Below are 24463 nucleotides of genomic sequence, written 5' to 3'. Positions count from 1 at the left end.
CCGCCCCGGGGCCGCCCCGCCGTGCCGTGCCCGCCCCGCCCCGAGCGGCCCCGCCGCGCCGCGGCTGCAGGCGCGCCCGCAGCGCGTGCCCGCGGCAGGACGGGACCGGGGGGCGGGGCCCGGAGGGAGCCCCGGGAACGGACCGGCCCGCACCGGGGGTGACGTCACCGCGTCACGGAGAGGAGCGGACGTGCGTGCTCATGTGGCGCCGCCTGGCCGGCAGAGGGCGCTGAGGGCGGCGCCATGGCGGAGTGGGAGCGTGAGGGTGAGTGCGGGACCGGACACGGGGACCGGCTCCGGGACACCGGGACTGGCTCCGGGACGAGACCCGGCCGCGCTCACGCTCCCGGAATTCTAGATGGGAACCCCGAGGGAGCTGCGCCAGTGGCGGCGGGACCGCAGGTGAGCGGGGCCAGGGCCGGTGTGAGGCCGGGCTGCGGAGCGGGGCCGGGGCCGGTGTGAGGCCGGGCGGCGGAGCGGGGCTGGGGCCGCCTGACGGTGTGTGCCCACAGGCGCCGGAGCTCTCCCGGGAGGAGAAGCTGCAGCTGCGGAAGGAGAAGAAGCAGCAGAAGAAGAAGAAGAGGAGCGAGAAGGGGCCGTCGGCCGAGCCCGCGGAGCTGGGTGCGCCCCCCGAAGCGGGGCAGCCGCGGGGTGAGCGCCGCCGTCTCCGCGGGGCCCTGAGCGGGGCAGCACCGGGCCGGGCCCGCGGCTGTCCCGGGCTGGCAGCGCCCGGAGCCGGCCGTGTCTTCCAGCGGGACCCCTGGGACGTAGCCCCGGTCCGGGCCCCGGTCTGAGCCCTTGGCTGGCCGCGCTGCTGTGGGGTTTGCAGTACAGAGATACAGTCCCCTGCCCCGGGAGCGTGCCGTACCCCCGGGAGCGTGCCGTACCCCCGGGAGCGTGCCGTACCCCCGGCGTGCCGTACCCCCGGGAGCGTGCCGTACCCCCGGCGTGCCGTACCCCCGGCGTGCCGAGTCAGCTGCGCCGTGCCGAGGGCCTGGAGCCCCTCGAGGGCCTGGAGGGCTCTCCCTGTCGCGGGCTGCCCCTCGCACTGGGCTGCATCTCCCGGCCAGACTGGGCACAGACTCCCCCTTCCTCCGCGCAGCAGCTGCTCAGCCCACGACCCCCCCTGCCCCGGCTGATGGCCACGGTGACGGCGAGAAACCCGCGGGGGGCAAGAGCAAAGCGGAGCTGCGAGCGGAGCGCCGGGCTAAGCAGGAGGCTGAGCGCGCCCAGAAGCAGGCCAGGAAGGCAGAGCTGAGCCAGGCAGCCACGATGGCCAAGCCCCGGCAGAGCCCCACCGAGCCCCAGTCCAGTAAGGCTGTCAGCACCACGGGGTGGTGAGCAGAGGGTGGGCGAGCAAGATGGGAGGGTCTGGTGTGGGCCCAGACGGGGGATGCCTGTGTGATCAATCCGTGCTCTGGGTTCTGCCTGTCCTTCCCTGGGTGCTGCCCTGCCTTCCCTGAATTTGGGACTGCACCAAAGCAGCTTGGCCTCATCCGAGCTGTCCTTGCAGTGGTGAAGCGGCTGCCGGAGCATGTGCAGGTGGATGACCCTGCTGCCCAGAGGAAGCTGGCCAAGAAGCTGGAGAGGCAGCAGGTAGGAGGAGGACTGGGTGACAGGCTGCACACTGGGGCAGCTGTGGTGCAGAGGGCCTGGGGGGGCACATGGTGGGACCAGGGCCTGCTCTCTGAAGGGCAGAGGGGAACTTTGCGTGCCCTGAGCAAGTGCTGGGTGTGACTGGTGGCCCTGGAATAAGCAGAGCACTGGGTGAGCCATCACCACACTTGGCTGCAGGTACCTCTGAGGCAGGACTACGGCACCAAGGTCAACCTGTTCTCCCACCTCCACCAGTACAGCCGGAAGAAGCCACTGACGCAGCAGATGAGGTACAGGGCCTCCCCAGCCCAGGGCTCTGCTTTGGCTGGCCTGGCTGCAGAATGGCTATGGAGGAGGGGTGTCATAGTCCTGCATGTGGGATACACCTGATGGAGTGGTGGGGGACGTTTTGCTCGCTCTGGGGAGTGGCAGTAGGGGCAGCCCAATATCTTTCCTGTGGGGAGAGTGCAGGGCCACAGGAGAGGGGGCTGTGGGGTGAGCCTGGCTCCTCAGGTTGCTGCCAGCCCCCTTCCTGGGCCGTCCCGTGGGTTGTTGGGCTGGAGCTCATAAATGTCGAGTGTTCTGGGCCGCACAGGTGCTGACAGCTCCCTCCCCCTGGTCCCTGCAGCATCCCCTCCACAGTGATCCACCCCGCAGTGATGCGCCTGGGCCTGCAGTACTCGCAGGGCATCATCAACGGCTCCAACGCCCGCTGCATCGCACTGCTCGAGGTCTTCAAACAGGTACCTGAGCAGCCACCTGGCAGCAGGGCCTGTGTGCTGCGTGCAGGAGCGTGTTCTGTACCCTGTGACTGCTGGGGCTGTGTCTGTGGTCAGTCATCCTCAGCCTCTTCCTTTGGGTTGTGCCATGGCAGGGTCGTTGTGTGGCACTGCCACTGCTGGTTTGAGTCCCTGGAGCAGCCTTTGTCCCTCCAGGCAGCGTGTCAGGCTGTGCAGGATGTGTGTGCCCCAACATGTGTGTCCTGAGATCATACTCCCTTTCTTCTTGTCCCAGCTGATCCGGGATTACTCCACTCCCCCCAATGAGGAGCTGTCACGGGACTTGGTGGCCAAGCTGAAGCCACACATCAGGTGAGGGCTCCCAGTGCCAGAGCAGAGGGACCAAAGCTCCACAGAGTGTGGTCCATTGTTCACATCTCTGAGTTGGTGTCCACCCAAACTGACTTTCCTAGGCTTCTGCCTTCCTGCCCACCCTCCCTCTCCCTGTCTTGGCCCTCCAGGCTGCTTTGGAGCTAAGCCCATTTCTTCTGCAGCTTCCTGAACCAGTGCCGGCCTCTCTCAGCCAGCATGGGCAATGCCATCAAGTTCCTCAAGAAGGAGATCTCATGCCTGCCTGACACCCTGAGAGAGGATGAGGTGAGTGGCCTTGCTCAGTGGCAGGCTCCAGGCCCTGGGTGCAGGAGCTGAGCAGGGATGGGATACAGACTCAGAAAGTGCTGCAGTGGAATTGAAAGCTTGTTGCTAGGAGGAAGAGCCTGATGCTGACCTAGCTCAAATCAGGGAGATGTTGAGAGCAAGAAAATCTGTATGTGATGTCTCTCCCCAGGCAAAGGAGAAGCTCCAGGACGTGATCGACAAATACCTGCGAGAGAAGATTGTCCTGGCAGCTGAGGCCATCTCAAGGTCTGCCTTTGAGAAGATCAATGACCACGACGTGATCCTGGTGTATGGATGGTGAGCACGGAGCACAGGCAGCTGATCCCATGAGTAGGAGCAGGGAATGGAGCAGTGTGGGAGGTGAGGCTGTGCTGGTCCTGCACAGGGCTCAGCACTGTCCTACCTGGTGTGAAGTTGGATTCCAAGAACCCCAGAGCCCCCAGAGCTCCCTCCATCCAGGGCACTTACAGAACAGCCAGGGCTGTTCACTGGATTTTAAACAACCTGAAACAAAGTCAAATGTCAGGAAGCAAAAATACAGAAGTTTGCATCCCAAGAAGTAGAGGTGGGGAAAAGAACCAGAGATTGCTGCAGCAGGAGTCCAGGTATGCTGTGTATCCTGGCAGAGCAAGGAGCAGGGGCAGGAGGCCAGTGCAGGCCAGGAGTGTGGTGAGAGGGTGTGGAGTGGCAGAGTCCCTTGTGCTGTCACAGACAGGGAGGTCAGTGCAGCTTCCAGGGAGGGCTGAGACCTTTCCCAGGGTGTGTCCTTGTGCAAGGGCAGGGAGAAGTGCCCTGGGAGCCATCGTGGCAGGAGGGTTCTGGAGGGGCAGTGCTCACCAGGATGAGGGTGGGTATCGAGGATGAGGGTGGGTGTGGGGATGAGGGTGGGTATCGAGGATGAGGGTGGGTATCGAGGATGAGGGTGGGTGTGGGGATGAGGGTGGGTATCGAGGATGAGGGTGGGTATCGAGGATGAGGGTGGGTGTGGGGATGAGGGTGGGTATCGAGGATGAGGGTGGGTATCGAGGATGAGGGTGGGTGTGGGGATGAGGGTGGGTATCGAGGATGAGGGTGGGTATGGGGATGAGGGTGGGTATGGGGATGAGGGTGGGTGTGGGGATGAGGGCGGGTATGGGGATGAGGGTGGGTATCGAGGATGAGGGTGGGTATCGAGGATGAGGGCGGGTATCGAGGATGAGGGTGGGTGTGGGGATGAGGGCGGGTATGGGGATGAGGGTGGGTATCGAGGATGAGGGTGGGTATGGGGATGAGGGTGGGTATCGAGGATGAGGGTGGGTGTGGGGATGAGGGTGGGTGTGGGGATGAGGGTGGGCATGGGGATGAGGGTGGGTATGGGGACGAGGGTGGGTATCGAGGATGAGGGTGGGTATCGAGGATGAGGGTGGGTGTGGGGATGAGGGTGGGTATCGAGGATGAGGGTGGGTATGGGGATGAGGGTGGGTATGGGGATGAGGGCGGGTATCGAGGATGAGGGCGGGTATCGAGGATGAGGGTGGGTGTGGGGATGAGGGTGGGTGTGGGGATGAGGGTGGGTATCGAGGATGAGGGTGGGTGTGGGGATGAGGGTGGGTATCGAGGATGAGGGTGGGTATCGAGGATGAGGGTGGGTATGGGGATGAGGGCGGGTATCGAGGATGAGGGTGGGTATCGAGGATGAGGGTGAGTGTGGGGATGAGGGTGAGTGTGGGGATGAGGGTGAGTGTGGGGATGAGGGTGAGTGTGGGGACGAGGGTGGCATCGTGGCCAGGTGGGAGCCTGCTGTGGCGGGAGGGCGGCTCCTGACGGGAGGGCGCCCTGCAGCTCCTCGCTGGTGAACCGGACGCTGTGCGACGCCCACGCCAAGCAGGGCCGCGCGTTCCGCGTGATCGTGGTGGACAGCCGGCCGCGCCTGGAGGGCCGCGAGACGCTGCGCCGCCTGGTCCGGCACGGCATCCACTGCACCTACGTCATGATCAACGCCATCTCCTACGTGCTGCCCGAGGTGAGGGGCCTGCCCGGGCCGGGCAATGCGGGGTTTGTGAGGGCCCCCAGGACGAGGTCAGAGATGGGAATCTGACTCCAAGTGCTCAGAAGGCTGATATTATGTTATGGTATGTTACATCATATATCGTATCACATTATATTACATTACACTATGTTATATTACATTACGCTATATTACATTACGTTATGTTATATTACATTACGTTATATTATATTGTATCATATCATATCATCTCATCTCATATACATTTTATATTATATCGTATCACATTATATTACATTACGCTATGTTATATTACATTACGCTATATTACATTACGTTATGTTATATTACATTACGTTATATTATATTGTATCCTATCATCTCATCTCATATATATTATATCATATTATATCATATCATATACCATATCACATTATACTACATTACACTATGTTACATTACATTATATCATATCATATTATATCATATATATTACATTATATTACATTATATTACATTATATTACATTATATTACATTATAATATTATGCTATACTAAAACTATACTAAAGAAAGAGAAAGGATACATCACAAGGTATAAGAAGAATGAATAATAGAAACCCGTGACTCCTCAGAGCCTTGACACAGCTGGACCATGATTGGTCATTAAATTAAAACAATTCACATGCTGGATGAACAATCTCCAAATCACATTCCAAAGCAGCAAAACAGGGAGAAGCTGAAGCTTTCCAGCTTCCCAGGAGAAGAAATGCTGGCAAAGGGAAAATACCACGGTGACAGGGGAGGCTGCAGTGTGACCAAAGGTGCTGACAGAGCCTGTGTTTCCCCGGCAGGTGTCCAAGGTGCTGCTGGGAGCCCACGCTCTGCTGGCCAACGGCTCCGTCATGTCCCGCGTGGGCACCTCGCAGATCGCGCTGGTCTCCAAGGCCCACAACGTGCCCGTCCTCGTCTGCTGTGAGACGTACAAGTTCTGCGAGCGGGTGCAGACAGATTCTTTTGTCTCCAATGAGCTGGGTATGGCTTCTGTCCCTTTCCCCCCACCTGGCACCTTCTCTCCCAGTCCCTGCTGTGGACCACGACAGGCTGCTCGGCCCTGCCATCCCTCCTCCTGGGCAAGGGGTCACTTGCAGGCGGGGGCACGTGGCAGATGGTGGTGGTGTGTGCTGCTCCAGGGGCAGCATGGAGAGGTGCTGTCCCTCTCCTGATCCTGATTGCTTCTCCACTCTCTGCAGATGACCCTGATGACCTGATTGTGCTCCGGAAGGGCCAGGCCCAGCTTGGGGGCTGGGCAGAGAACAAGTCCCTACGGCTTCTTAACCTGGTCTATGATGTGACACCCCCAGACCTGGTGGATTTGGTCATCACAGACTTGGGCATGATCCCCTGCACCTCAGTGCCTGTGGTCCTGCGCGTGAAGAATGTGGATCAGTAATCAGAGCAGCTGCATGGACACCAATAAACCAGGCCCCAGTACTCTGTGTGTGCCATCTGTGGTGTGGCAGAGCCCTGGCACCCATGTCATCCATGTCACCACTGGCACAGCTCTGCACCTTCCTTGGGGCCTCTCCTCCCACTCCAGGCTGCAGCCATAGATGAGTCTTCCCTGTCCTTATGCCCCTTCTGTGGGGAAGCGATGACAGTGTGGCGATGGGCCCTGGCTTACCCTCCTCGGAGATCTGGTGGCACTCGTGTGCTTCTGGCAGACCCCGAGCTGGGCTGGTGGGGGACAGCCCGGGTCCCTCTGGAACCAGCCCCGGAGAGGGCCCGTACCCGCGGGGCCGGCCGGTCGGCGGGCGGTGCCCGGGGCGAGGAAGCGTGACCGGCGGTGCCCCGGGGCCCGAGCGCGACCGGCGGTGCTCCACGATCCTAGCGCGACCGGCACCGGCGCGCGGCTCCCGGACCGCCGAGGGCGGGGCCATGCAAATCGCACCGCTGCTCTGGCAGGGCCAACGGAGTCCTCACGGGGCGTGCCCATGCAAATTAGATCCCGCCGCGCGGCATGACGGGACAGCCCACTCAGAGACCCCTCTGCCCTCGCGTGTGCGGGCCGGGCCGGGCCAGGCCGGGCGGGAGCTGCGGACTCGCAGCGCAGGGAAGGAACTAATACCGGGCAGGTCGCTGCACCCCGGGTGTGCTGGCCCGTGCGACATCACCACTGCAGCGTGACTGAATAATTTGTGTTAGGGGAGATTGTCCTCGCATTCTCCCTGATTTCGTTGTTTCGAGGGAGAGCTGTAATCAGGTAATGTGCACATGTTGTTTGTTGGTATTCCCAACTGCAGCCGCCAGGATCGTTTACAGACGCAGCAGCAGTGTTGCAAGCCCGACTCCACGGGGCCTCGGTGCCCATCCCTGCCCCATCTCCATGTCTGCAGAAGCGGCCCAGCCTCGCCTCTCCAGGCTCCGGCCCGCGGGTCCAGAAGCGCCACCGGCCCGACTGCGCGCTCGGTGGGACGGCAGGACTCGGGTTAGCGTCCCGGCCAGCCCTCCGACCTCGCGGGAGGGACGGACAGGGGCAGAGACTTGGTCCGACTCGGGGCGCGCCAAATTCCCGCTCTCTGTAAGTCCGGCTGAACTCGCGGACTCGGCCGGGTGTGACCCACACAGTGCTCACCGAGCAGCACCCCGTTCCCGGCGAGGACCCCTTTCACTGGGGTGATTCCCTGCTCCTGCAGACACGGCGTGGGACAGGCCGGGATCATCCCGCCTTCGATGGTAGCAGTCCATGAGCGAGCCCCCTTTAGGGATCTGCTGCCAAGTACTGCATGGAATGGGATATGTCTCCCGGGCACCGGCACGACCTGTGGAGAGTGCGCCGTGGGATGCCCCTGAACCCACGGCTATCCTCGAGCCGCACACCGAGAGCACGACCGGACCGCCCTCGCTGCTTTCCCGTCCTGCTGGGGAATCCCAGACCCCTCGCGGGTCGCCTCCTGCACACCCCCGGGTCCCGTGGCTCCCGTGTCCATCACCCCATCCTCGATGCAGTGCCGGGTGTACACTGCCCTGCCACCACTCACGGCTACAGCGCCCGCCCAACGCTTTAGGCTCCGCTGGACCTCGAGGATCAGCGAGAGTACAGAATGCACGCCCCACAAGTATTACATTGCTTAATTCTGTCATTTACAGCATGACCAGGGGAGAGCGCGAACGCAGTCCCCCACTACCACAAATTATGCAGTCGAGTTTCCCGCATTTGGGGAAATCGCAGGGGTCAGCACACCCGGAGTGCAAGGGATGAGCCTCGCCCTGGGAAAACCACCTGCCTGATCATGGTGTCTCCCCTGCCAGGTAAGTATGCTCGAACTCCCCCACCGCCCGCTTCCGGCGCCCGCCGCACGCCCGATAGGACACGCCCGGCCCCGGCCTGGCCCCGATACCGCCCGGCCCCGCGCTGCGGCCCGGCCCGCACGGTCCGGCACGGTCCGGCCCGCGCAAAGCCCGCGGACGCGCCAGGACAGCGCGGGCTCGGCGCGGGCTCGGGCCCGGCATGCCGCGCGGCGGGGCGAAATTTGCATGAACGCGCCCCGTAAGGGCCGGTTAATGGCCCGGCCCACCTCACACTCGTCGCGTCCTTTTGATGTCATCAATTGGCCGTCACCGGTTCCGGTTCGGTGCTGGCGGCGCGGCGCGCACCGGGCGGCGGCTCTGGGAGCCCCGATGGCGTCAAGCGCCGCCCGCGGGCCGCCGTGCCGGGAGCGGAGCGGCCGGGAGAGGCCGGGACGACGATCGGGTTCTGCCGGGCGGAGCCGGAGCCGTAGTGGGGAGCGGGAGGTTGAGCAGAGAGCGCTCCGTATGTACCAAGGGGGGGCGGAGCGAGGCGGGAGCGCTCCCCGGGGTGCGAGGGGGTGCCGCCGTGCCCGGTGCTGCGGGACACCGAGTCGTGCCGAGGGGCTTTGCTGCGTGCTGGCGCTAACCGCGGTGTTTTGGAGCAGGGGAGGAGCTGCCGGCGGGAGCTCTGGACGGTGAGGATGGAGCAGCAGCCGCCAAATCCCCGAGGAAACCGGGGCGGCCCCGAGCCAGTCCCGACGGCGCGGCGGAGGGGCCCGGCGAGAGCTCCGCCAACGGGGCAGTGGCGGCGCCGCGGGCTGGCGGGCGGCGCGGCAGGAAGGGCAAGGCCGAGGTGCTGCTGCTGGAGCTGTCCCGGGCACCGGAGCCCCTCCGGGCGGAGAAGGCGCTGGGCACCGGCGAGGACGGGAACGGCCCCGAGAGCCCGCGGGGCGGGCGGCCCAAGAGGAGGGCGGCCAAAGTGTAAGTGGGGGTGGCCCGGGAGTACCGTGCTCTAGAGACACGTGAGAGAGCGGGAATAGTTCAGGCAGGATAAGAAAAGGCTCCAGGAAGACCTCAGAGCCTCTTACAGGGGCACAGAAAAGTTGGAGCGGCCTATGGACAAGGGCTGTAGGGACAGAACACAGGGAATGGCTTCCCACTGCGAGGGTTAGGTGGGATTTTGGGAATAAATCCCTCCCTTTGGGGGTGGGCAGGCCTTGGCACAGGCTGTCCGAAGAAGCTGTGGCTGCCCCATCCCTGGAAGTGTTCAAGGCCATGTTGGATGGGCCTTGGAGCAGCCTGGGCTCGTGGAAGGTGTCCCAGCCCATGGCAGGCGGTGGAACTGGATGAGCTTTAGGATGTCTCCCACCCCAAACCATTCCCTGATTTCATGATTCTTGGATGGAATCTGTGTCCCCAGAGGGTCTCAGTGTCTGCCCTGCAGGACTTTGTCCCCTGCTGGTGGGATGTACTGATTCCTCACAGACCAATCCTTTCCCACTTTAGGGAATGTGTTTGGATCCAGGAGCCCCTGACAGGGCGCAGCAGCTGCCTGTGGCAGGAGGAATTTCCTTGCTTCCTGACAGAGCAGGAGGAATTGTTGGTGGTAGCAGGGCGAGCTGCAGGGAGTTCAGGGTGGGGGAGGCTGGTGCTCAGGCTCAGCTCATTGCTCCGAGCACGGCCTGGGGGAGGGAGGGAGGCAGGGCTGGCCCACCGTGCCGTGCCGTGCTGTGCTCACCTGCAGGCGCTGCCCTGGCCTTGCAGGGCCCTGCTGTACCTGCAGGAGCTGGCCGAGGAGCTGATGCCGGCGTGCCAGCCCCCTGCTCCCACCAAGGAGCCCGAGCGCGGCCAGAGCAAGCGCCGCAGGAGGAGGAGGAGGGAGGAGGACACGGACAGCGACGACCCCGCCCGGGACGCTGACTTCGTGCCCTCGCAGGAGGTGCTGCAGGCAGAGGAGGAGGAGGAGGAGGAGGAGGAGGGCAGCGACACGCTCAACAGCGAGGCATCAGAGCCAGACCTGGAGACACCCCGAGGGCATGGCGGGAGGACGGCGGCCACAGGGGTGAGGGCAGGGCTGGGGCTCTGCCTCGGTCCCTGTTTGTCCCTGCACCCACAGCTGCAATGGCCCTGCTGTCCCACAGGGTCCCTGTTTGTCCCTGCACCCGCAGCTGCAATGGCCCTGCTGTCCCACAGGGTCCCTGTTTGTCCCTGCACCCACAGCTCCAATGGCCCTGCTGTCCCACAGGGTCCCTGTTTGTCCCTGCACCCGCAGCTGCAATGGCCCTGCTGTCCCACAGGGTCCCTGTTTGTCCCTGCACCCACAGCTCCAGGTGGCCCTGCTGTCCCACAGGGTCCCTGTTTGTCCCTCCACCCACAGCTGCAATGGCCCTGCTGTCCCACAGGGTCCCTGTTTGTCCCTGCACCCACAGCTGCAATGGCCCTGCTGTCCCACAGGGTCCCTGTTTGTCCCTGCACCCACAGCTCCAATGGCCCTGCTGTCCCACAGGGTCCCTGTTTGTCCCTGCACCCACAGCTCCAGATGGCCCTGCTGTCCCACAGGGTCCCTGCTGCCAGGGACAGGGTGGCACATGGGGAGGCACAGGGCCAGTGGCAGCCCCAGGTGGTGGGAGCCGGGACAGGAGCTCTGGGAGAGGGAGCAGGGCCTGCACTCCTGCTGGAGCAGGGGGAGGTGGAGGCAGGTCCTGAGGGGTCCTGGCCTCCTGGGAGTTCCCCCAGGGGCTGTGTGTCTGCAGCCCAGTGCTGACAGTGGCTGGGGAGGGCTCTGTTCTCGGGGGCTGTGGTGGTTCCCTCTGGGACAGGTGGTCCCCCAGGGCTCAGGGCCTGCTCTGAGTCTGCTCTTGTGCCCAGAGATCCAAGCCCCAGTGCCGAGGCCTCGCCCCCAATGGCTTCCACAACTCCATCATGGCCCCAGTGGAGAAGAGCTCCAGCCTTACCTGCAGCCTGTGAGTGGGAACTCGGGGTGCTCGAGGCTCAGGGGGCTGCAGGGGCAGTGGGTGTGTCCTGGTGCCACCACTGGCACAGGTGCAAGGCTGAAGGAGCACGTGCCTCGGGAATGTCACTGTTCTGCTGGGGTGGGAGGGCTGCCAAGGGCAGGGGCTGTGCTGCAGAAGGGGAGGCTGTGCCACAGCATGCAGGCAGGGGGGGAGGGCTGTGAGGAGGGTGCTGGACATGCCCATGCAGGGCCATGGCTGAGCTCTGGCGTGCCCTGCAGGCGGGAGCAGAAGCACTCGCAGTGGGAGTTCCCTGACTGGATCCCAGTGGCACACAGGTGGACGTGTCTCTCTGACAGGTACCCTGGGAGCAGGGCCAAAGGAAAAGTGGGGCAGGTCCCAGCAGTGGCTGGGGTGAGCAAGGGGATGGGTGGCGTGTCCTCCCACACCCCTCTGTGTGTCTGCTGTGGGCTTTGGGGGTCTCCTGGGTTTGGCTGTGGAGGAACACGGCGGGCAATGGGGCCTGTGTGGGGGCTGGGATGGTGCTGGGGTGGTTGGGGAGGGGTGGGAGAGCTGCTCTCACTTGTGCCTGCACAGCGAGGCTGCCCCGTACCTGCCCGCAGAGGAGAAGTCTCCCCTCTTCTCCATCCAGCGCGAGGGCATCAAGGACGATGGTGCCTTGTACAGGCTGAACAGGTGTGTGATGGGGTGTCCCCAGGACAGCAGGCTGCTTGTGGCCTGTCAGGGTGTCCCCAGGCCCAGAGGGATGGTGGCTGTCAGGGTTAGGGTCAGGGTGTCCCCAGGCCCAGAGGGACAGTGGCTGTCAGGGTGTCCCCAGGCCTAGAGGGACAGTGGCTGTCAGGTGTCCCCAGGCCTAGAGGGACAGTGGCTGTCAGGGTGTCCCCAGGCCCAGAGGGATGGTGGCTGTCAGGTGTCCCCAGGCCTAGAGGGACAGTGGCTGTCAGGGTGTCCCCAGGCCTAGAGGGACAGTGGCTGTCAGGTGTCCCCAGGCCCAGAGGGACAGTGGCTGTCAGGGTGTCCCCAGGCCTAGAGGGACAGTGGCTGTCAGGGTGTCCCTAGGGCCAGAGGGATGCTGGCTGTCAGGGTTAGGGTCAGGGTGTCCCCAGGCCCAGAGGGACGGTGGCTGTCAGGGTGTCCCAGGCCCAGAGGGACAGTGGCTGTCAGGTGTCCCCAGGCCTAGAGGGATGGTGGCTGTCAGGGTGTCCCCAGGCCTAGAGGGATGGTGGCTGTCAGGGTGTCCCAGGCCCAGAGGGACAGTGGCTGTCAGGGTGTCCCAGGCCTAGAGGGATGGTGGCTGTCAGGGTGTCCCCAGGCCTAGAGGGATGGTGGCTGTCAGGTGTCCCCAGGCCTAGAGGGATGGTGGCTGTCAGGGTGTCCCCAGGCCCAGAGGGACAGTGGCTGTCAGGGTGTCCCCAGGCCTAGAGGGACAGTGGCTGTCAGGGTGTCCCCAGGCCCAGAGGGACAGTGGCTGTCAGGGTGTCCCCAGGCCTAGAGGGACAGTGGCTGTCAGGGTGTCCCCAGGCCTAGAGGGACAGTGGCTGTCAGGGTGTCCCCAGGCCTAGAGGGATGGTGGCTGTCAGGTGTCCCCAGGCCTAGAGGGATGGTGGCTGTCAGGGTGTCCCCAGGCCCAGAGGGACAGTGGCTGTCAGGGTGTCCCCAGGCCTAGAGGGATGGTGGCTGTCAGGGTTAGGGTCAGGGTGTCCCCAGGCCTAGAGGGATGGTGGCTGTCAGGGTTAGGGTCAGGGTGTCCCCAGGCCCAGAGGGACAGTGGCTGTCAGGTGTCCCCAGGCCTGTCTGGACCAGGGGTTACCCCAGGGCTGCACCCATGGGTTGGGCACCCTGGGGTGCCGCCAGCCCCTGGCCCAGCTCTCAGAAGCCCTCACCCCTGTGCCCCCCAGGTTCAGCTCTCTGCAGCCCCACCCGGAGCGCCGGGATGTCTCATTCTTCGTGGGCGGCCCGGTGTGGGCCATGGCGTGGTGCCCGACCCCGGAGGGCTCCGCAGCCCCGCAGTTCGTGGCCGTGTCCTGCCACAGGAGCATGGAGGAGACCCACAGTGTGTCTGGGCTTCACTCAGGCCCTGCCCTCCTGCAGCTCTGGGACCTGGGCACGCTGCAGACAGAGCAGGGGTGAGTGGCCAGGCCTGGGGCTGGGCCCTGCCTCGATCTTGTGTCCCTCCATGGCTGTGTGGGTGGTGAGGCTTGGCCTCTCCAGAGCCACCAGCCCCAGCCTGAGCCCCGAGGAGGCTGTGCTGCTGGCCAGCTCTGCTGCTGGTGGTGTACCCTGGAGTGTATTGGAGCTGCTGGGCACCAGCTGCCATGTTACTCACGGCCAAACTCACACCCACAGCTCTCCCAGCAAGGCCAGGCTGGCTTATGCCATCGCTGCTGACCATGGCTGTGTGTGGGACATGAAGTTCTGCCCCAGCGGTGCCTGGGAGCCGCCCACTGCAGCCCGCATGGTGAGTGCTGCTCAGGGGCTGCCCCTGGGCTCCCCGAGGGTCCTGGGAGGTGCCCCCATCCATGTCTGAGCCCATCTGTCCATCCCCAGCACCCCGAGATGAGCCGGCTGGGCCTGCTGGCCGCTGCCTTCTCGGACGGCAGGGTGGTGGTGTACGCCCTGCCGCACCCCGAGGCCCTGCACCACGCCAAGGCAACCCAGGTAAAAGGTAGGAAGAGCCACACCGCCGAGCAGGGCGTCCTGGCCCTCCTCCACCCGTGCCAGGGTGGGACTGCCAGCCCCGGGCTGGGCGCCTCTGTCCCTAGGAGCCTGCTGTGCTGGGGAGCTGCCAGCAGGGCTGTGCCCAGCCTGGGAGCTGCATGGTGGGGAATGGGGGCCCTGCTGCCCCCAGCCTGGCATCTGCCACAGGGATAGTGTGGGATCCCAGGCTGCTTTTTGGTGCTGGGGGTCTGCTTTGAGTACCCTTGTGCCCAGAGATCCAAGCCCCAGTGCCAAAGCCTTGCTTCAAGCAGCTTCCATAATTCCATTGTGGAATTCCAGGGGAGGAGGGCTCCAGCCTTACCTGGGGCTCATCCAGAAGGGCCCACAGCCTGTGTGAGAGGAGGCCACGTGCCGAGTGCTGCTCTGGTTCTGTCTCAGGGACACTGCAGCAGCCTGGCTGGGATGTAGCTCAGTGCGGGCAGCCCCTGGGAGCTGGGCGCTGGGAGGGGGCTCTCAGCAGCATCACTGTGGCCACAGCGGGCTGCAGGGTGTGGCAGTGCAGTCACAAAGTGTGTCCCCAGCCATTCCCCATCTCCCTGCTGCCAGAGCTGCTCCCTCCAGTCTGCTCCATGTGTGAGGACAGGACAGGGAGAGCTGAGCCAGCTCAGGCTAATGGTGCCTGTAATGGCTGTGCCGGGCTGAGCGGGATTGATGGCCGGCGCGTGCTGGCGGTGGGCACTGAGCCATGACCAGCACACAGCCCTCCCCCCTGGCAGTGGGGAATGGCTCCCTGTGCCCCCCCAAGCTGGCGGTGGGCACTGAGCCGTGGCCAGCACACAGCCCTCCCTCCTGGCAGTGGGGAATGGCTCCCTGTGCCCCCCCAAGCTGGCGGTGGGCACTGAGCCGTGGCCAGCACACAGCCCTCCCTCCTGGCAGTGGGGAATGGCTCCCTGTGCCCCCCATGCCCCCCCGAGCTGGCTGTGCCCCCCATGCTCCCCCGAGCTGGCTGTGCTCGCGCTGCTGCAGGTGCCAGGCGCTGCCACAGCCCCTGGGGCACGTCGTGAAGGGCCCCCCATCATTGGCTGCGGCTGCACACACAGTCCTTGTGCTCAGGGCTGGGCTGGAGCTGCTCTCCAGCCGCAGCAGCAGCGCCAGGCTGTGCTGACAGGCTCTGCTGGGAGCTCCCAAACTGTGCTGAGGCACTGGGGGCCTCCATCCCTGTGCTGTCCCTGGGGCACTGGGGACCCCATCCCTGTGTTCCTGCCTGGCAGAGCTGGGGTTGGCACTGCATCCTCACAGCTGTGGCCAGGAGGATGCACAGCTTCTCCATGTCTCCCCCCATGACAGGCTGTGACGTGCCTGTCACTGTGCTGGGGGACAGCCTCACACTGGGGGTCAGGGACCCCAGGTCCGATGGATGTGGGACAGGTCCCCACAGCTCCCCTCTTGCTGCGGGGAGGATTCTCTGGTAGACAGAGCTGGTGCGTGGTGCTCCTGTGGGTATCCTGCCCTGAGCTGTTGGGTGTTGGGTCTCTGCAGCCTGCCCTGCCCTGGAGTGCTGCCAGGCTGCTCCAGTCCTGTCAGCCATGGAGCAGATAGCCTGCACAGCTGCTCCCTGCCTCCCTGCAGTGCTCAGAGTCAGGTCTGGCCCCCTTGTGTCACCGTGTCACCTCAGCCTTGGTGCTGGCCATGGTGGGGCAGGCGCCCATCATCTCTCCCTGCAGAGTGTTTCAGGGGCTGCTGCCTCCAGCACAGAGGCAGGCCTGGCTCCTGGGGGCCCTGTGCCACCTGTTTGCTCCTCCCTGTGCTTCAGCTCCTGCTGTGCTGGGGTCACTGCTCTGGGGAATGGTGGGACAGGGACTGGGAGCCCTGGCCAGGGCCGTGAGGAGCTGCAGTCCAGACTCCAGGCAGGGAGCTCCCAGGACAGCCAAAGCCTGCCCTGACCCCCTTCTGCTCTCTTCTAGATGGGTCCCTCCACAAGCACCTTATCTGCAAGGTCAGTGTTCCCTGCCATGGTGATCCCTGTCGGGTTCCCCAGCAAGCCCCCAGCGTGCAGGTGGCAGAGCCTGGGGAGCAAAGGAGTGTTGGAGGGGCAGAGCACGGCAGTGCCGTGCCCACCCCAGGCCTTGGGGCACGGGTGGCACCGTGCAGGGCTGTGACCCAGGGCTCTCCCTTGGCCCGCAGGTGCAGTGCATCACCACGCTTCAGGTGGGCTCCGTCCAGGCAGGTCATGCATCTGAGTGTGGGCAGTGCCTCAGTCTCTCCTGGATGCCTTCCAAGCCCCACCATCACCTGGCAGCAGGGTTTTATGACGGTGAGTCTCTTTCTGTGCCCTGCAGCAGCACTGGGGGAGCAGCCCTCGCCCTGGCAGAGGCACTGCAGCCTCAGCTGCTCAGCCTCAGCTGGTGCTGGAACCTCTGCCCAGCCCTGGCTCAGGGGGAGGCTTCTCTGGGCTGGCTGTTGTCATTCTGACATACCTTCAGGCTGGTCACTGATCATCCCTGTCTGTGGCTCTGGGCTTGTCCACATCTGTTGAACTTGCCTGGGTGGAATTTTCTGCTGGGCTTGCAGTGATCCACAGCTCTGTGCTGTGTTGCCAGGACCTGCTACCATGCTGTCTGCTTGGAGTCCCAGCTCCAGCCTGGCCCCTGTGGCCCTGCTTGTGCTGCTGCTGTGTCCTGCCTGTGCCCTGTCCCGCTCTCAGCCACAGCCCCAGCTCCAGCCTGGCTGCTGTGCTGTGCAGCTCCCACAGCCCTGCCTGTGCTGCTGCTGGTCCCCTGCTGAAGCACCTGTGCCGTTGTCAGTGCCTCATGGACACAAGTCTTTCCACAGGCACCGTGGCAGTGTGGAACCTGCTCACCAAATCCCTGCTGCAGTGCGTGCACCAGCCGGACGCCTCCCTCAAGCTCTACCCTTTCCGGTGCTTCCTGGCCCATGACCAGGCAGTCCGGAGCATTGAGTGGTGCAAGGCTGACAGGTGAGGGCAGGAGCAGCCACAGGTGCTGCCAGGAGAGGAGCTTCCTCCTGCAGAAGAAGCTCTTTTGTGCAGAAGGGCTTGAGAGGCTGTGGTGCCAATGGTCCTCTCTGCAGCACCAGAGGGGTTGGGTTGGGCTTTCCAGGGGGAGGGCAGTGGAGCCACTGCAAGGCTGGGGCCACCTGGGCCCTGTGCTGGGCCAGGGCATGGCTCCGTGCCGGGCTCTCAGTGCTGCCTTTCTGCTGCTTCTCAGCAATTTCCTGGTGACGGTGGGCAGCGACCGCAAGATCAAGTTCTGGGACCTGCGGCGGCTCTACGAGCCCATCAACAGCATCAAGCGCTTCCTGAGCACCGAGGTGGCCTGGCTGCTGCCCTACAACGGCATCACCGTGGCCCAGGACAACTGCTACGCCCCGTGAGTGCTGGGGGCCAGACCTGCTGCCTGGCCTGGTCCAGCTTCCCTGGGGCCCCTCTGGCTTCCCCCTCCCTGGGACTGTGCAGCTGCGCCATGGCAGGGGCAGGCTCTGCTTGTGTCACACCGCAGCAGCAAAGTGTGGCATCCCCTCTGCCATGCCACCCTGAGGCAGAGGCAGGGTGGGCCAGGGCATGGCCTACCCCTGGACTGGCCAAGAGGTGTGCTGCTAAAGGGGTTTGGGAACTCAGTGAGTCCTTGGCCTCTGGGAGCTGCCTTGCCTGTGCTTGCTCTGGACTCTGTGCCGTGCTGCTGGAGCAGGAACAGCCCCCTCACCGTGGGCCAGTTCTGTGGGGAGGTGGCTGTGCCTGGCTCTCACATCCCTGGTGACAGCAGAGTTAGGCGCCCCAGGCCTCATTCTGTGCCTTCCACCACAGGTATGGGCTCTGTGGGATCCACTACATCGACGCCGGGTACCTGGGCTTCAAGGCCTATTTTGTGGCCCCTCGCAAGGGCACCGTGTGGGTAAGGGCCAGGGCAGGGCCACTCTGTCCCAGTGGCCAGCTCAGAGCCAGCTGGGGCCCAGGGCTTGTGGTGGGAGCCCCGTGCCCTCCAGCCCTCTGTCCCTGCAGAGCATCTCTGGCTCGGACTGGTTGAACACGGTGGCTGCGGGTGACATCACCGGCGAGCTGGTGGCAGCGGTGTTGCCTGACCTGGCTGTCAACCCCCTCAACATCAAGCGCTCCTCAGACCGCAGATTTGTAAGAGACCATCGCTCCTGGGGGGCCCAGCCCAGCGCACAGGGCCAGCAGGGGCAGGGGACCACAGGAGAAATGTCCTGGGCCCCCATCCCATTGGTGCCTGGTGGTGCCTGTCTGCAGAGGAGCAGCAGGATCTGTGCCCGCCCTCCCCTGAGCTGCCTCTCCCCCACAGCCCGTGTACAAAGCTGACCTGCTGCCGTGCAGCCCTGAGGGGCCCGAGGGCAGCGAGCAGGCCCTGCCCAGGACCCATCGCTACAGCGAGATGGCAGCCAGGAGCTACCTCCGCTTCCAGGACACCGACCTGGTACGAGAGGCTGGGACAGCCAGGGTGTGACCCCAAGCAGGAATGGTGGGGATGTGGCTGGGCAGGAGATGGCAGGGTCTGACCCCGAGCAGGGCTGGGGGGCTGTGGCTGGGCAGGAGATGGCAGGGTGTGACCATGAGCAGGAATGGTGGGGCTGTGGCTGGGCAGGGGGTGGCAGGGTCTGACCCCGAGCAGGAATGGTGGGGCTGTGGCTGGGCAGGAGATGGCAGGGTGTGACCATGAGCAGGAATGGTGGGGCTGTGGCTGGGCAGGGGGATGGCAGGGTCTGACCCCGAGCAGGAATGGTGGAGCTGTGGCTGGGCAGGGGGTGGCAGGGTCTGACCCTGAGCAGGGCTGGGGGGCTGTGGCTGGGCAGGGGGGTGGCAGGGCTGGCAGATGCTGCTGGGGCAGGGCTGAGGTCGTGGTGCATGCGCTGCTCCTGCCCTGGGCCCGCAGCCCAAGGTGGTGCCTCCATTTGCAGCGCAGCTTCCAGAACTTCCCGAGCCGGGAGCCCATGCGGCGCATGCACGTGCAGGAGCTGAAGGCAGAGCTGAGCCTCGACCGCCTGCAGCTGGAGGCCCTCCACAAGGTGGGTGTGCCACGTGAGCCCCAGCCCTGCGCTCAGGTGGCTCTGCTCTGCTCTGCTCTGCTCTGGGGCCGAGTCCCAGCACCCAGCCCTGTCCCTTAGGGGCTCCTCTCTCCCACAGGTGCGCTTCAGCCCCAACCTGGACTCGCAGGGCTGGCTGGTGTCGGGCGGGCAGGCGGGCATTGTGCGGGCACACTGCCTGGCAGGGCTGGCCTCCGTGGGCCACCAGCTGCTCCCAGAGTGCCAGGCCCGCTTCAGCGTCCTCTATGGGGACACACCCAGCAGCCCTGGCCCCCCTGAGCCCTCCCTGCTGCCAGGGGAGTAGGGTGTCAGTGCCTCACCTGGGCAGGGCTTGGGGCTGGGCCAGCTGTGCTGGCATGGGGCTGTGGGCCCTCTCGGTGCTGCTTTCCTGATGTCTGCTGCAGGGGGACAGCTGCTCCCAGCCATTCCCTGGGATGCTCTGGACACTCGTCCTCATGCTCTGGGCCTGGAAGGGTCTGTCTGCACCGTTTGGTCTGAGCTGGGCAGGGGTGGTGGGACTTGGCGTGGCCAGGGCTGAGCTGTGGGTGTGACCCTGTGGAAGCCCCGTGGGCTCCACCAGCGTGGAGCTGTGCTTGTGCTCGCCTCCATGCCCAGTGAGTGCCTGAGGGCGGGGTGGAGCCGTGGAGTCGCTCACATTGAGCTGGTGTTCAGCTGTGCAGAATAAACGTGGTTGATTTTGTAAGGCTGTGGTGGTACTGGCACCTAGGCAGGTGTGGCTGGTAGCTGTGGCTGTAGGGGCCCACCATTTCCCTCCCCTTGCCCCTCTGTGTCTACTGCACTGCTGCTGCTGCTCCAACACATTTATTGGCAGCGTTGGCACCGCTGCTGGCACAGATGGACAGATGGACACCAGGGGCACAGGCACGACTCAGCAGAGGGAATGGGTCAGGGCCAGGCACAGGAGGGTTCAGATGGAGCCCAGGCAGCAGCATGGGGGGCTGGGGCCGAGGCCAGGTCTGAGGTCCCCCATGGGGGATGTCCCTTCCTGCCAGGACAGACAGGCTCCCTGGGGACCGGGTGGTGGGGCAGGATTCCACCTCCTCAGGAGCTGTGGCACAGCAGGGAGTGGAAGATTCCAGGGAGCCCCTGTGCTCCACAGGCCAGGCCGTGTGTCTGTCCCCCCAGGACACCACACTGGAGTCACTGTCCCACCCCAGGGCTCCGCAGCAGTGGGGTGGGTAGAGGAGAGATGGGATCTCAAGCACTGCCCTGCTCTAGCACAAGGAGCTGGGGCCAGGGCCACATCGGGCCCAATGTAGCAGCAGGTGGGGGTCTCAGGTTTGGGGGTCCTGGCAGTGGGGACAGCCTGCTGACTCCTCCTGGTGCTGCTCCACCTGTACCGTGCACAAGGCAAAGCCAAACCTGCTCTGGAGCCGGGCGGTGACCTCCTGCAGCACCATCTCCGTGTCAGCACCGGCATCTAGGAGCAGCAGGGCAGGGGCTCGTTCCTGGCACGGCCTGTGGGACCCCGGCCACCCCCGTGCAGGTCACTCACCCACGGCCACGTGCACCGACACGGCGGCGTGGTTCGGTGTCAGTGCCCAGAGGTGCAGGTCATGGACACCCCGCACGCCGCGGGCCCCCAGCAGCGCCTCCTTCACCGCATCGAACTGCAGCCCCCGTGGAGCCCCTGCCAGCACCCCCTGGTCACACGGGCCACCCTCGGCCCCCAGACACGGCACCCACCTGGCTGAGGCTGGGGGCTTCCCCAGGGCAGCCAGGCTGGGCAGGGCGGCTTTGGGGTGAGACAGGCCTCACCCTGGGGCCAATGCACCTGGCTGCGCTGGAGAGCAGGAACTGGGGGGGTTCAGGGGAGGCAGGGGAGGCACAGAGGAGGGGAGCTGCCTCATGGCAAAGTGCTGCGGCAGACGGAGCTCCAGGAGCTCCTGTGCCCACCCTGTGCCTGGGTCTCACCCACTGCTCACCTTCCATGAGGACCATGAAGACATCTCTGAGGATGGTGATGGTGGAGCCAAGGACGAAGACGGAGAAGAAGAGGGTGCTGATGGGGTCTGCAATCTTGCACTGGGGCTGCAGAGAGGGGGTCTCTGTGAGGCTGGGGGCAGAGCCCACGTGGCACCCCGCGTGGCACCAGGACAGCTGCTCCCACGGGCGGCACTGGGGCGGCCCAGCCTGGGCACCTTGAAGTAGATGATGGTGGCAGCCACGAGGACGCTGACGCTCTGCAGCAGGTCACCCACCACGTGGATGAAGGCTGCCCGCACGCTGGTGCTGCCGGGCAGGGGGCTGGGCTGGCAGGACACGGAGCTCTCCAGCTGCTCGTAGGCCCCCGGGCCATGGCCGTGGCCAGCAGGGGACTGGTGCAGGATGTAGGCCATGCTGGAAGGAGCAGGGCTGGCTCAGTGCCACACTGACAGGGCATGTGTGGGGGCCCTGCTTGGGCAAAGGGGGCACAGGCAGTCACACCTGGGGCTGGGGACAGTGGGAGAAGTGGGACTGGAGCTGCAGCAGGGCTGGAAGGTGTGCAGGAACAGGGCAGGGGTTTGGTCCTGGGGCTTGTGACAGGGCTTGGGAGGTGCTGCTTGGGGGACCAGGGAGTGTGGGAATGGGGACGTGGGCACATGGACTGGAAGCCCTGAAAATGTGGGGGACAGGGAAGTGGGGGTGGCAGCGCCTGGGGACACAAGGCTGGTGCATGGGAACACAAAGTGACCTGGGGGCACATTTGGGGTTCCAGGGGCACAGGAGGACAGGACTCAGGCTGATGGGGACCATGGGTGCACATGTAGAACGTACACCAGATTGACACCAACGGCACAGGCAGATGTGGCCAGCATGGCTCGTGCCTCGATCTCGTAGTCGTTGCTGATGATGCGGGCGGCTGCCAGGTAGACCAGGGCTGCGGTCACAACCCAGATAGAGAGGACAGAGGCCAGCGCACCCAGCGTCTCTGTGGGGTGAGACCCATCAGCACCAACCCGGCCGTGGGGGCCCTGGAGCCCGCAGGGCCGTGCCCCTCAGCTCACCTGAGCGGTGCCAGCCGAAGGTCATGGTCTTGGTGGGCGGGCGGCTGGAGACCCAGAGGGAGAAGAGGCTGACGGACATGCTGCCCACGTCCGTCAGCAGGTGGGCTGCATCCGTCATGATGGCCAGGCTGTGTGCCAGGTAGCCGCCTGCGGGCACAGAGCAGCTGGCACCCCGCGCCGAGCCCGCAGCCCCGCGCCCCGGCCCGCCGCGTTACCTATCACCTCCCCGACCATGAAGAGGCAGCAGACGGCGCAGGCGACGCTCAGCTGCCGGCGGGCCTGGAGCCCGCCCTGCCCGCGGCTGGGGGTCGGGGGGCTGCAGCGGCAGCGCGGATCTGGAGCCGGGGGGGCCGCCGGTGCTGAGGGGTCTCCAGAGCCTGTGAAGAGACTGGGGGCGGGGGTCACTGCCGGCAACGCCGGCTCGGGGGCTCCTGCCCAGAGCCCCCGAGGGTCCTGCTGCTGCTCCCTGGCATGCGGCCAGGCGGGGCACCGGCGGAACCCCCACCTCCCAGCGGGACGAGCAGGCACGGGACCGGCGGCAGCAGCAGCGGGCGGTGGCACGGGGCTCCCGCCGGAGCCGAAGACGGGAGTGGGGCGGGTACCGCGGGGAGGTGCGGGTGGGAGCGAGGTGTTGAGCCCGGGGCCAGGCTGAGGGACGGGCCAGCGGTGCGGAGACGTGGGGCGCGGGAAGGGGCGGCGGGGGCCGGGGTGCCGGTGCGTGGGGCAGCAGTGCGGGAGCGGGAAGGGGCAGCCCACCGGGACGGGGGCTAATGGATGAACGGCACCGATGTGGGCGGTGATGGATGGATGGATGGTACCGGTGTGCGTGGGTGACGTTTGGGCGCCGATAAGTGCGGGACAGACACCCGAGGGGGGAGCGAGGCTGGCGCACGGCGGGGCTGGTTCCGCTTGAGCGGAGGTGCCGGCGGCGGGCTGAGCGTGCCGGTGGCGGGGTGACGGTGCAAGCGGCGGACTAGCAGAGGGCTGGCGCGGGGACTGCGGAGGTGCCGGTGTCCGCTCGGATGGATGAAGGCAGGGGGGCGGGCGGGGAGGGACGTGCCGGGGGTGCCGGTGTCGGCGGTGCGGGGTGGGAGTTGCGCGACGTGCCGGGGGTTTGCGGGTGCCGGAGGAGCCGAGGGCGATGGGGGCGATGGAGGTGCCGGGGATGATGGGCGAGCGGGTGCGGGAGGACCGAGGGTTGCAGATGCGGGAGATTATGGAGGTGACGGTGCGAGGAATTGCCGGGGAGCCTGGGAGGTGATGGGGTGCCGCGGGTGGCGGTGCCAGGGTGATGGGGGTGCCGGTGATGGACGTGCTAGCGCCGGTAATGGGATTGTCGGGACGATGGTGTGCCGGTGCTGATGGAAGTACCGGTGGTGACCGGAGTGTCGGGGGTGTCGGTGATGGGAGTGCCGTCGGTGCCGGAGGCGCTGGTGATGGAGTTGTGCTGGCGGTGGTGGGGATGCCGGGGTGATGGGTGCCGGCGATGGGATGCCGGGGCGATGGGTGCCGGGGTGATGGGTACCAGGGCGATGGGTGCCGGGGTGATGGGTACCGGGGCGATGGGTGCCGGTGATGGATGCCGGAGCAATGGGTGCTGGTGATGGGTGCCGGGGTGATGGCATGCCGGGGTGATGGGATGCCGGGGCGATGGGTGCCGGGGTGATGGGATGCCGGTTATGAGTACCGGGGCGATGGGTGCCGGGGCGATGGGATGCCGGTGATGGGTGCCGGTGATGGATACCGGAGCAATGGGTGCCGGAGCAATGGGTGCCGGTGCCGGCGGTACCTCTTGAGGCGCAGGCTGCCGTCGGCGCGGCCGCCCCGCGGGCTGACCAGGCGGGCGCTCTCGGTGCCGGTCGGGGGCTCCATCCCGGGAGCGAGCGGCGCCACGAGCACCGGCACCGCGGGCACCGGCACCGCCGAGCCCCGCCCCTGCCGTGACTCCGCCCCCGGCCCCGCCCCCGCGCGGGTGGTGGGGCGGTCCCTCCCCGGTGCCGCCGCTCCGGGCGCGGGGCGGGGGCGGCCCGGCGGGTGCGGGCGCTGCGGACCGGAGGATCTCCGGGAGAATACACCAGAGCTGCGTGTAAGGGCGCTGCTTTCGCGGGAGAAGCTCTTCGGGGACAGGACTCCGCCGCACCTCCTGTCCCCGGCAGGTGATGACACAACTGATCCTGGAATCCGTCTGAGCACGGGAAGGACAGGAGAGGAGCTGGGGAGAAGCCGGCACGGCGGGGATCGTGCCTGACCATGGGGATCACCTGCCGCGGTGCCATGCCGGAGCCGGTGCACAGGGGAGCGCAGGGCACAGCGTCTGTCCGGGCTGCAGGAAGGATTTTGGCGCTGTTCCCCTGCGATCCTCCGAGAGAAGCGCTGGGAGCGCTGGCTGGCTGAGCCGGAGGGGCTGCACTGGCAGGGGCTGCATGGCCGAGCCCAGAGCAGGGCGTTCAGTGCCCAGGAACCACCAGCGCACCCCGGGGTTGGCGCTGAGTCCAG

General features: G+C 65.4%; 3 protein-coding genes and 1 non-coding gene across 7 annotated transcripts; 2 read left to right on the top strand and 2 right to left on the bottom strand.

The window, feature by feature from the left end:
- The first annotated feature begins 67 nt into the window (after window positions 1-67).
- Window positions 68-6474, top strand: EIF2B4 (eukaryotic translation initiation factor 2B subunit delta). 3 transcript variants are annotated; one of them, XM_036405254.2, is made up of 13 exons: window positions 70-265; window positions 359-402; window positions 513-651; window positions 1103-1312; window positions 1514-1596; window positions 1795-1886; window positions 2225-2339; window positions 2611-2687; window positions 2870-2972; window positions 3163-3290; window positions 4815-4995; window positions 5835-6015; window positions 6234-6474. In XM_036405254.2, the coding sequence occupies exons 1-13, from the start codon at window positions 244-246 to the stop codon at window positions 6431-6433; spliced, it is 1575 nt and encodes a 524-aa protein (XP_036261147.1). In that variant the 5' UTR covers window positions 70-243; the 3' UTR covers window positions 6434-6474. The 3 variants fall into 3 exon arrangements, with proteins under 3 accessions (XP_036261146.1, XP_036261145.1, XP_036261147.1); XM_036405253.2 differs by having other exon boundaries at window positions 68-402; window positions 1106-1312; XM_036405252.2 differs by having other exon boundaries at window positions 69-402.
- A 1662-nt stretch (window positions 6475-8136) lies between these two features.
- On the bottom strand, window positions 8137-8300 carry LOC118700668 (U1 spliceosomal RNA). Its single transcript, XR_004982323.1, has one exon. It is a non-coding gene; the product is annotated as a U1 spliceosomal RNA (small nuclear RNA).
- Window positions 8301-8616: 316 nt separating this feature from the next.
- Window positions 8617-19662, top strand: GTF3C2 (general transcription factor IIIC subunit 2). 2 transcript variants are annotated; one of them, XM_054518091.1, is made up of 19 exons: window positions 8617-8794; window positions 8937-9252; window positions 9778-9870; window positions 10036-10333; window positions 11140-11234; window positions 11504-11581; window positions 11820-11918; window positions 13142-13369; window positions 13590-13701; window positions 13791-13908; window positions 15866-15897; window positions 16086-16215; window positions 16734-16878; window positions 17129-17290; window positions 17725-17812; window positions 17920-18048; window positions 18221-18352; window positions 18834-18941; window positions 19060-19662. In XM_054518091.1, exons 1-19 carry the CDS (start codon window positions 8662-8664, stop codon window positions 19261-19263), a joined length of 2700 nt encoding a protein of 899 aa, XP_054374066.1. In that variant the 5' UTR covers window positions 8617-8661; the 3' UTR covers window positions 19264-19662. The 2 variants fall into 2 exon arrangements, with proteins under 2 accessions (XP_054374066.1, XP_036261149.1); XM_036405256.1 differs by lacking the exon at window positions 9778-9870.
- A 103-nt stretch (window positions 19663-19765) lies between these two features.
- SLC30A3 (solute carrier family 30 member 3) lies at window positions 19766-23888 on the bottom strand. The gene is made up of 8 exons (XM_036405199.2): window positions 23757-23888; window positions 22183-22355; window positions 21968-22114; window positions 21738-21891; window positions 21122-21320; window positions 20906-21011; window positions 20476-20610; window positions 19766-20400 (listed from the first exon to the last, which is right to left on the bottom strand). The coding sequence occupies exons 1-8, from the start codon at window positions 23837-23839 to the stop codon at window positions 20255-20257; spliced, it is 1143 nt and encodes a 380-aa protein (XP_036261092.1). The 5' UTR covers window positions 23840-23888; the 3' UTR covers window positions 19766-20254.
- Window positions 23889-24463: the final 575 nt, after the last annotated feature.

Source organism: Molothrus ater, chromosome 32, assembly GCF_012460135.2.
Source record: "Molothrus ater isolate BHLD 08-10-18 breed brown headed cowbird chromosome 32, BPBGC_Mater_1.1, whole genome shotgun sequence".
In the NCBI taxonomy this organism is placed as follows: Eukaryota; Metazoa; Chordata; class Aves; order Passeriformes; family Icteridae; genus Molothrus; species Molothrus ater.
The sequence above is the reverse complement of the archived record's forward strand: the minus strand, read 5'-3'. Positions and strand labels throughout refer to the sequence as shown.

Excerpts from the sequence above, each read along its gene's own strand:
- EIF2B4 (XM_036405252.2), top strand. The coding sequence starts at position 244 with ATGGCGGAGTGGGAGCGTGAGGGTGAGTGCGGGACCGGACACGGGGAC. Across the intron at positions 403-512 it reads CAGTGGCGGCGGGACCGCAG|GCGCCGGAGCTCTCCCGGGA; the intron begins GTGAGCGGGGCC and ends GTGTGCCCACAG. Across the intron at positions 1,313-1,513 it reads CCCCACCGAGCCCCAGTCCA|TGGTGAAGCGGCTGCCGGAG; the intron begins GTAAGGCTGTCA and ends CTGTCCTTGCAG.
- GTF3C2 (XM_054518091.1), top strand. The coding sequence starts at position 8,662 with ATGGCGTCAAGCGCCGCCCGCGGGCCGCCGTGCCGGGAGCGGAGCGGC. Across the intron at positions 9,253-9,777 it reads AAGAGGAGGGCGGCCAAAGT|GGAATGTGTTTGGATCCAGG; the intron begins GTAAGTGGGGGT and ends TTCCCACTTTAG. Across the intron at positions 18,353-18,833 it reads GCTTCCAGGACACCGACCTG|CGCAGCTTCCAGAACTTCCC; the intron begins GTACGAGAGGCT and ends CTCCATTTGCAG.
- SLC30A3 (XM_036405199.2), bottom strand. The coding sequence starts at position 23,839 with ATGGAGCCCCCGACCGGCACCGAGAGCGCCCGCCTGGTCAGCCCGCGG. Across the intron at positions 21,892-21,967 it reads CTTCGGCTGGCACCGCTCAG|AGACGCTGGGTGCGCTGGCC; the intron begins GTGAGCTGAGGG and ends CTCACCCCACAG. Across the intron at positions 21,321-21,737 it reads GCCGTTGGTGTCAATCTGGT|CATGGCCTACATCCTGCACC; the intron begins GTACGTTCTACA and ends TGCTCCTTCCAG.